General features: G+C 43.2%; 1 protein-coding gene across 1 annotated transcript in view; it reads right to left on the reverse strand.

Annotated features, from left to right (window-relative positions):
• Window positions 1–6,115: 6,115 nt before the first annotated feature.
• Window positions 6,116–10,767, reverse strand: part of DNAJC27 (DnaJ heat shock protein family (Hsp40) member C27) — a 28,787-nt gene continuing 24,135 nt past the window's right edge. The window contains exon 7 of the mRNA XM_006147242.2: window positions 6,116–10,110. Within this exon, the coding sequence (XP_006147304.1) occupies window positions 9,978–10,110 (133 nt within the window). The 3' untranslated portion in view covers window positions 6,116–9,977. The remainder of the gene's footprint in view (window positions 10,111–10,767) is intronic.

The following is a 10,767-nucleotide window of genomic DNA, read 5'->3' on the forward strand; positions in this document are numbered from 1 at the left end:
ATGCCGAGCTAGAGCGTCTCAGCTTGGGCTTTCTGTTCTGCAGGCATTGTTGATTCTGAACAGGTGACTGGTACTGAGTGGCCACATTCTTAGCCTGATGTGGGATAAAAGGTGGGCGGAGGCCAGCTGTGACGGTGCAGCCGTAACATGACACTTCCTGATACGAGGCCATCACAGAGAGTCCCAGGGTTGCACCCTGACATCTCCCCATACACACCAGATGCATGTGCGCTGGTGATCCAGGCTGGCCGGGGGGTGGGTTTGGGGGAGGATCACAGCCTGAGGACCCTGAGAGGGGGCAGCTAGTAGCATGGTGGTTAAGGCAGCAGGATCTCGTGTGGGCGACACCGGGTGCATGTGCAGGCGTGCCCAAAGTCCCAAGAGGAGAATGGAAGAGAAGAGATTGCAGCATGGCCATTCCTTCTGTGGGGTGATTTTTTATTTCCCATCTCTCTCTGTGTGCCTCTCTCTGGAGAAGAGTGCACAAGCTTTATAGCAAATAAAATAAATAAATAAATAAGTAAAAAGATCCTGTCAAGACTGTCCCTCTCTCTGTCTCCCTCTCATGGAAGAAAAAATAAGAGCCCATCAAGACAAAACTGATGAGAAGACACAAAATGATAACTACCAGAAGGCCAGGGATGAACTTCAGCCTCGCCGTCTAGATTCATTCCACAGCAGTCTCAGGCCTCCCCGTGGATGGTACGCTGTCTCACACTCAAATGAGACCCCTTCGGGTTTTTGGTTGAGCATATCCATGTGTTTTGCAGATAGTAATTTTTGTAATGATTAAATAATTCACAGCAGCATTGTTTTCCATCTTGTGTTCTTGAAAGAAGTGTTCACTGCACAGGCAGTGGTGAAAACAGGTCCAACCTGCTTGGCCATCCCTTTTCCAATCTTGCTGTGTTACGTGGGACATGCCAATCACTGCCAGGCACCTTTCTAGAAGTATTCGATTCAGTGGAATATGTGCTAAACTTTTTCAAAATCAGGTCTTTAAAATGTATGTGTGGCTTTATTTTAATTTAAATATATATATATCTTGTTCACTGCATTAAAATTCAGTGAAACGGTTCCAGGGTGCATTTGAGTACTTCTGTGTCTCACTCCTTCTCTGCTCTGAGATCCGCCGCTGGCTGGAGATGCAGCCAGGCTCTGCCAAATGGGAAGCACGTGACGGTTTCACTCACAGCCAAGCGAGGACCTGGAACCCAGGCTGGGCTCTGCTCAGGCTGACTCTGTCTCTTCCATTCATTAACAGCCCTCTCCCCTCCCCCAGCCCCACTACTGCCAGTTTGAAATCTGGACAGGAAAGCTTCTAGCCCTGCTCCGCTATTTTAGGAACCGCTGGTGTTGAGTCAGTCTTTCTGCTGGCTTCGTGCCCCCCCTCCTCCCTCTCTCTCTCATGCTGTCTGACTTTATGGCAGGAGCAGGAGATACGGGTGCACGTGTCTGCAGGAAGTATGTCCCCCTTCTCCCTCGCCAGCTCAGCTCTGGCCTGAAGCTCCCTCTGCATCACCTTCATGGGATGGGGCAGGTTTTCAGGGGTCCGTATTTCCCTGCTTTTCTCGATAGACGCCTCCTCAGAAGTCACGCACATTAACGTGGATGGAACTGGAGGCCCTTTCTCTTGTGCACAATTTTGCATTAATGTAGCTGTAAGTGGGAATATTTTTTTTAAGTCTAAGTTCACACAGGCCTTTTGACTAAAAATAATTACATTTAAATAACTTTGGAGAGAACCATATAAAGGAGGATTTAAATATTGGCTATAAGTTGATATTCTCTCATGATTTTTTATCCCACCATATAGCAGAGCAACTGGCATAGAAAGCACTTAGCTGATCCTTGATGGAAGAAAGAATAAATATATAAATTCTGAGATGTTAACAGTTTGGTTATTTAGCCCTCTCAAGGGAAACTTGTCATTTACCACACAGAACTTTTCCTTAATAAATTGCAGATGGTGGGGTTTTCAGGCGTCTGTCCTGGGTTGGTACCAGAAATGTTTTAGGCAAGTCAGTTTTAGTTGGTAGGATGACTTATCTTAAGTTTTCCCAGACCTAATTTATTTATTTATTTAACAAATTATTTAATTTTATTTATCATTCTTGTTTTTGAATTTGCTATAGGACATGTGTGTGCTCACCAGAGAGAGTGAGAAAGCAAGTCACCAGGACCAGGACTCGAACCATCTTTGGAGAGAACCATATAAAGGAGGATTTAAATATTGGCTATAAGTTGATATTCTCTCATGATTTTTTATCCCACCATATAGCAGAGCAACTGGCATAGAAAGCACTTAGCTGATCCTTGATGGAAGAAAGAATAAATATATAAATTCTGAGATGTTAACAGTTTGGTTATTTAGCCCTCTCAAGGGAAACTTGTCATTTACCACACAGAACTTTTCCTTAATAAATTGCAGATGGTGGGGTTTTCAGGCGTCTGTCCTGGGTTGGTACCAGAAATGTTTTAGGCAAGTCAGTTTTAGTTGGTAGGATGACTTATCTTAAGTTTTCCCAGACCTAATTTATTTATTTATTTAACAAATTATTTAATTTTATTTATCATTCTTGTTTTTGAATTTGCTATAGGACATGTGTGTGCTCACCAGAGAGAGTGAGAAAGCAAGTCACCAGGACCAGGACTCGAACCATGGTCAGCCATGTGGGAGTCCCACACCTTAATTACCATGCCAGCCCTGCTGGCCCCACCCAAACCTAACTTAAATGACTTAAATGTTAGAGAAGATGTGTTACCTCGTTAACAAGCAATCTTTGGATAAGACAGGTCTAAGGTTAGTTATTTCAGTGGCTCAACAACATCTTTAAGGTTCACGCACATTCCATTTCCCCCCCTCCCCTCAGGGCAACACTTTGCCATCACAGACTCACTCCCCTCATGGTAACAAGATGGCTGCCGTAACTCCAGCAACATAGACAGACATGGCATTCTTAAGAGGAAAAGTAGAACTGTTTCTTCCTATGCCTTCCTGCCTTTCTTTCAGGAGTGCAGAAGCCTTTCCAGAAGCTCCTGAGAATACCCAAATCGTCTAGGCCAATAAAGCGCTTCCAAACTAATCACTGGCAATAGAACTGGTACCATGGTTGACTTCAATCATTCATGGTTTACACTGTGTCAAGTACAGGAGTGATAGACACCTGGACATAGGACTCTTCCAGCTAGGATGAGGCAGAAATACCTGAACACACCATCAGTGGAATTTGCTCTGGTCCCCCTCAAAGGTTAGGTCTGGTTCTTGGCAAAGCCAACTCTTGCCATTTTCCTCAGATTTTGTAAGCCATGGAAATATTTAGAGAAATTTCACTGAGAAAATTATACCTAGATGTGACTGGCTCATAAGCAATGTATTTGGGTGGTAAAGGCACTCACACGTCCTATTTCTATACTGCTGGCTAGGTCCCTTTTTATCAATTGTATTCTATGACTTCGCTTTTATTCATTTGGGAATTTTGTGGTTGAGGGGTTTATAATCTACTTCACACTTCAGCACCAGACTCTAGGTCTCCCCTGAAGAAAAGGAAAGGAGACATATAAAGAGAAGATAATCTTGCATTTGCTATTTTAATTCCTAATTTTTCCAGAGGGTGCATGTGTTAGGCAGGAAGAGAGGGAGAAAGAGAGGGAAATCAACCCTTGCTCCCCAATTGGGAGTGGTCACGGTGTAATCTCTTCTCCATCTCTCCTTCCCTTAGGTATTTTAGGCACACATGCACATGTGCTTGTATGTGATTTTTCTTTTAGAATTATTTATTTTTGTTTATTATTATTATTTAAATTTGCTATAGGGATGTGTGCTCATGAGAGGGGGGCAGTGAGAAATTAAGCCACCAGGTCTGAGATTCAAACTGTGGTCCACCATGTGAGAGTCTAGCACCTTAACCACCATGACACCTGCTGGCTTCACGCTTGTGTATTTTTTAAGCCTCTGGTTCTGGGACTTGAACCATGCAATTGGCCATGTGGGTCCAGCCACCTTAACCACCGCACCACTGGCTGGCATAAATTTTAATCTTCAGTTGATCATATTTAAAACTAGAAATGGTTGGGGACCAGCAGTTAGCATAATGGCTATGTTGTGGACTCCCACGTAGTCAATCGTGGTTCGCGTCCCGGACCCAGTGGCTTAAAACTCACACCGGGCATGTGTGCGTGTGTGCTCAAGATCCCAAGAGGAGAACAGAGGAGAAGGGATTGCGGCATGACCATCCCCCCTGGGGGGTGATTTCTCGCTTTCTGTCTCTATGTCTCTGTCTGTCTGTCTGGCGAGCGCACGTGCCCTATAGCAAAAACCTCTCCAAAGGAAAAAAAAAAAAACTAGAAATGATTGACTTACCTTCAGAGGCAAATTTTAAATTTTGCTGACCTTGGTAAAAATGTGAGCTTCGGAGCCAATGTAACTTTTACCAGGAATAAAGTGTCTTTGAATATCTGAGTCTTGTGGACTTGCTACCAAAAGTTCAAACCTGTGATTTCACTTATTTTCTTAAAATGAAATGTCATAATTATAATTTCATGTAATAAGAATTTAAAGTGTTTCTTTAATAATATCAACAATAAAAGACTCAACAATACCTATTATCCCAAGTCTTAGGAAAAGCCTAATTAACTGATTTTTTTAAAATTAATTTTTTCTCTTTTTCTTGTCTACTGAGGAGTAGTTGTTGATGTAACACCATATGCAAGAGGCTAGGGAACCTGGTTTTCACTGGCTTTGTAAGTTTCATAAAGCAAGGGTCTTTAGAAAGGCTCTTCAGCATTACCTAACTAAATAGCCTTGTTGATAACAGAGGAATGTAACCGCAGGTCAATCTACTTGCCAGGGCTACACTATTAATTAACAGGAGAGCTATGCCTCTCTCAAATCTCATTTCACTCAGTGGTTTCTGTGTTACATGAGTGAGTTTATGGATGTGGAACATGAAATGCACTTGAAATTCCACCCTGTGAGCACAGATTGCTGTCAGCTTTCATAAAAACTTCTAAGTGACTAGAAGCTTTTTTCCCCTTTAGTCTGACATTTCTACTAATGTAAAGAAGCGAGATTTCATTACAGCCTAGAGCCACCTTACAGAGGTCCCCACAAATGGTTTAGAGTCCTTTTTTTTTTAACTGGAGCTATGTTCAGTTTCTGGTTTCATATATTAATAGCTTTCCAGATGATCAAACATATGAGGTCATTGGGAAAGTCATGACATATTTTTCTGCGCAAAAATGTATCATGACCTTCCTGACTACCCAGAAGTTGACAGTCTTTGGGAAAACTCAAACATTACATACAGAAATAAGGCAAAATGTGAAGGCATCCTGGCCCTGTCCCCTAAACCGCACTCCCTGGCGACAACCATGCCTCACAGTTTGCTGAACATAGGCCACCTTTCCTTTGTTTAGTGCTAGGGATTTTAACACAAAAAGCCTACTGGGCATTGGGGTGGGGAGGGAAACAGCCCCTGTATAGCTTCTTCGGTCTTACCTGTGACAAGAGATTGCAGCATGACCATCCCTCCTGGGGGGTGATTTCTCACTTTCTATCTCTATGTCTCTCTCTGTCTGTCTGGTGAGCGCATGCACCCTATAGCAAAAACTTCTCAAAAATAAATAAATAAATAAATAAGTAAAATGAGTTAACGACATTTTTACCTTGTTCAAAAGGCAAACATAGTATCAGTTTGTGATTATTTAAGGGAAGGGATCAAAACACTTTTATCACAACTTAATAATGTTAAAAAATAATGCCTGATTGGGGCTGGCAAGTGGCATGGTGGTTAAGGGCGCTGGACTCCCACATGGCCAACCACAGTTTAGGTCTCAGACCTGGTGGCTTGCTTTCTCACTTCCTCTCTCTCTGTCTCTCTCTGATCAAACTGGAAAACAATAATGATGATAATAATAAATAAAGTTAAATAAATTAAAAAAAAATGCCTGATGGACCAATGAATACAATTTCTTGCATTTCATTGACTGGAAACTAAAGCAAGATATCTTATTAATGGCCACAATTGGGGAGGAACTAGATTGGCTTCTGGCCTAGTATATTTTACATTAAAGACCAGTGTCTCTAGAAATAAATGCAGCCCACAGACCCAGGTCTGACATTTGGCTTTACTTTATAAAAATACACAACTTAAATACATATGGCACTCTGTATACAAGACATAAACAACTGGTTAATTAAACATTTGCAGTTATTTCAACAGAAAGCAAATATGTAAATTACCTTATAAGAGTGAAGGGCTTATTTATAGACTCTGCACTCACAGTCCAAGGGTAAGAATGCCCAGGGAGCAGTTGATGAAGGACAGTAACCCAGACTGTCCAACTTTCCACCAAACAGAATCCCCCCAACGGGGCTTGATTGCACAGTTTAAAATTGCACTGCTTGTTAGACACAATCTCACTTATCCACAAGTAGAAATTCTGTCTTCTCTACAAATGCCTAATGGAAAAACCAATGTACAAACAGTATTGACTGTGTCTCGTAATTGTGCTAAACACCAATTACGAAGACCACGAACCTCTCTTCACTTTGCAAAACTTGCAGTGGAAGTTTAGCTCCATTTTGCAGCTCAATTCATTTTTAAGTATTGCAAAAACATTGGCAGACTGACAATGAACTGCAGGGGTGGGGCACAGTGAAGGATGTGACATTACCCCACCTACAGGCCTACAACAAACATGCGTAGGCCGGGTACTGTCACTGTCAGGGGCAGTGTGTGCCTAACAGCTCCACCTTGTCCAACTTCAGACAGAAACACTCCCCTTTCCCCCCTTTGTGATTCTGTCATTGTTTTAGAAGGAACATCTACTTCTCTCCTGATTCAGAACTTGCAGGGGCTGCTTCTAACTCTGGCTGCTATCTTTCAAAAATGTAGTTGCCTTATCTCTGGCTCATTGAATTAGGAGTGAACGGGTCAGGTACAACAAGAAATTACAGGTTTAAAGAAATATTTACCAGTTGAAAATCCAATGCATAAAACCGCACTCACTCCTAGAGTATGTTTTCTAAGGCAAACATGAGTTTAAAGGAAGGTGTGCCTGCTACAGAGTGAAGCCACTTGCCTTGAGTAGCAACACAATGATCCCCCAATGTGGATTTTTAAATTAACAGGCTAATAAAATCAAAGACATTATAGGAAGGAAAAGAGAGAGAAAGAGAGAGGGAATGTTGAAATAAAAGAAATACTGACACTTGGGAGTATCAATTCGAAAGGAGGTGCAGAAGCAGAACAGAGGAACAGCAGGCTGTATTTTAAAGTGCTTAGGTAGGTTGGGTAATTACTGTGAAATGCCTCAGGGATTTCTAATGATTTTAAAAAAGTGTTACTTCTTGGTGACTCAGCTGTGGAAGACATGGCTTTCCTTTATGACGGCTGTTCAAACTTTTCATTCTTTCTTGAGAAATGAGATTATAACAGGTTTTTTTTTTAAAAGCCACTAAAGTTATTCTGCTAGTTATACTCTCACTGATGAATTTTGAAATCCTAATTGGCTGAAGAATATTTAATAAGGTTGAACTACAAAGCATACATTTGTACCAAGAATTTAAAATAATGCATAGAGGTATAAAGTTCTGCATGAAGTTAGGGCCAAAAAACCTTTTCCTTGCAAATCATGCTTTATTATTTCTTAATATTCTGAAGGATTATGAAAATCAGAAAAATTCTAGGACCCTGGAGCTTAACGTTCTTATTTTATTTCCTTTACATAAATAGACTAGTATGGGGCCAGCCTTAACGTTAATAATAAAAGTCTGGAAACCAAGTCCCAAGATCTAAGAATCAAGCTCAGATTAAATGTCAACAAATCACAGTATATGAATGGAAGTACCAAAGCACTCTCTGCTCTAACTGCACACTGTAGCTGAATGAGGTGACAGATCTAATAGTTTATAACAGTGATGAAAACTGGTACCAGCGTTGATACAAGGCCACACCCTCAGGGAGCTGTCACATCAATTTGGGCTGACACTAACAAGCACAATCCCCATTCATATGACACCTACATTCTGTTGCAAGAGCAAATCTATTTTTCAGTACTCGAGGGCTCATGAAGACCTTAACAAAATTTAGGTCCCAAAGAATTTTCGGTTAGTTCTGCAGTCTCACAATCTAGTTAAAAGGTCAGAAGAAAATCTCACAAGAAATCATTTATCAGATCTTAATTTCTTAAAAAATAACCAAAAACAAAAGTATTTTTAATATTAAGGTAAAAACTCCTATTGCAAGAAAACAGGAGTTTGCTCTGGTTGGCAGGTGGCAGGGTGATTACAGTGCTGAATTCCTGCAGAGCTGACCACAGTTCGAGACCTGGACCTGGCAGCTTGCTTTCTCACGTTCCCTCTCTCTCTGTCTTTTTTTCTGGCTAAATTAAATAATAATAATAATAATAATAATAAATTTAAAAAAAATTATAAAAAACACGTTCACACCACCACTCTGGTTCCTGGACAACGAGCTCAGTGCAGCCTGATAGCATCATGTAAAGTGACACTGCTTTGGGAAAGGAGGAAAATCTGAAGACTTCTGGGCCCTGCACGATAAGAAAGTGGTTCTTCCTAGGTGGGACGGTGGATGCTATTTGGCAATTGATGTGCAATAGCTATTGAAAATCCACAGGACAGTAACATCTGATAGATTTTAAAGCTCCACTAAGTGTGGGGTAGTTGCAGCTAAAAATAGGGGTAACATCATGAGAGCGAGGATAGAATGTGTGAAGCGCCCTGAGAACCTAGCCAGGCCTAAGAGCCATCGTCATCCATCTCTTCTACTCCAAGGAAGATACAATGGCAACCTGAAGTTTAAAAATACTGCTCTTTAGAACCCTGGAGCCCAACCGGAAATTACAGAGTCCTCCCTGCAAAGGCCTTAGGATTACATGCCACCCCACCCCTACCCCCAAATGGGTCCAAACTTGTCTCTGGCAGAGCAGGCCCAGGTCAAGGCTGGAAGAAAAGATGGAGGAGGCAATGGCTGGAAGTCAGAGACTGAAGAGACAAGTGTTGGCAGATGCAGGGCACAAAACAAAACAAGAGGGGAAAAAGAGAGAGGGAATGACACTGCGGAGGAAGCGAGGAAGAGGCCCGGCTCACTGAGGAGCACTCGGCTTTTCCCACCTGCTGGCTGCAGCCGAGTAAGAACAGTCCAGCACACCTCCTTCTCTGGGGTGTGTTGCAATCTCCAGGTGTGACCTGCAGGTTGTCCTCTGTCTCGGGGTCTGACTCCTCGCACCCAGGTGCACGGCTCTCTACACTATGGGCAACCGCTTCTACGGCAAGGGAAAGGTCTCAGGTCTGGGCCAAGGTGAGCAGCAGCTGGGGGACCAGACCTGCCGCTGCCACCGCCTTTTCCTTAGGACTGGCTTGGTTCTCCCCCGGTGGCTGGAGAGGAGGAGCAGAGTGAACGTCAGAAAGGGGCTTCCTGTGGCCTCATGTCACCACCTCCGAAGGGCCGCCCAGAGGCTCACTTAGAGCTGGACCTTAGGCCCTCGTCACAAAGCAGTGACTTGCTTCTCGGGGCATGCCAGACTTTCAGGTTTTCGCATGTTGTCCGCTTCTGGTTTTGTTGTTTCTGTGATGAACTTTTAAAAAACGAGAAAGTAAAAGGACCCTCCTGCCCTCCCTCTCCAGAAGCCTGGTGGAGTCTGCCAATGGAGAGGTCGTTAACTACTGTTAACGAACGGGCTTATGAATGAATGGGAAGCGTTCAGACTATCTAGAATATGACGTGGAGTCCAGTACAAGCGATGCTTGGGTCTTGTCCCTTCACACAAATGCGGGCGTTCTGTAATATGTCTGCGAGGTGGTAACAGGCCCCTGGATTACTGATTTATACGTGACAAGATAAGAGTGACGAGAGCAGTGAGAGTTTGTGAAGGGAAAAGCCATGGTGGCTAGATCCCCTCGAGGGAAAGTCTGTTTGCACTTGGGTCCCACGCTGGCCTGTCTCTCCTCGCTATTTGATGTTTTTCAGGAGGGCTGTCCGGGCATTCACAACGGCTTTGAAGGCATCTTCGCTCCCCGGTGCCACACACTTGTCAGGGTGAAGAAGCACGGCGAGTTTCCGATATGCTTTGTTGACTTCATCCCTACGAAAAGCAGCCAAGCTCCATGTTAGTAAGGACGCAGCTCCAACCCACTGCATTTTAGCTGCTTGGACACAACTTCTCTGGCAATGAGCATATCTGTAAGGGACCAGCAGTTGGCGTAATGGCCATGTCGCTGGACTCCCACGTAGTTGACTGCAGTTTGAGACCCGGACCCGGAGGCTTAAACTCACACTGGGTGTGCGTGTATATGTACCCAAGGTCCTGAGGGGAGAATGGAGGAGAAGGGATTGCAGTGTGGCCATCCCCACTTTGGGGTGATTTCTCGCTTTCTGTCTCTCTGTCTCTGTCTGTCTTTCTGGCGAGTGCACAAGCCCTATAGCAAAACCCTCTTAACAAATAATAAGAATATTCCTAATAATTACTACCCTTTCTCAAAGGTGGAACTAAGATTAAAAAACAACAAAAAATAATATATAATAGAAAAATAGAAAATAAAATAATGCAGTACAAGGGACCAGCAGTTAGAGTAATGGCTATGTCACTGGATTTCCATGTAGTCGACCGTGGTTCAAGTCCTGGACCCAGTAGATTAAACTCACACCGGGCATGTGTGTGTGCACGTGCCCAGGATCCTGAGAGGAGAAGGGATTGCAGTGTGGCTATCCCCCCGGGGGGGGTTTTTTTCCTTTTTTGTTT

Source organism: Tupaia chinensis, unplaced genomic scaffold (genome assembly GCF_000334495.1).
Source record: "Tupaia chinensis unplaced genomic scaffold, TupChi_1.0 Scaffold000207_1, whole genome shotgun sequence".
Classification (NCBI taxonomy): domain Eukaryota; kingdom Metazoa; phylum Chordata; class Mammalia; order Scandentia; family Tupaiidae; genus Tupaia; species Tupaia belangeri.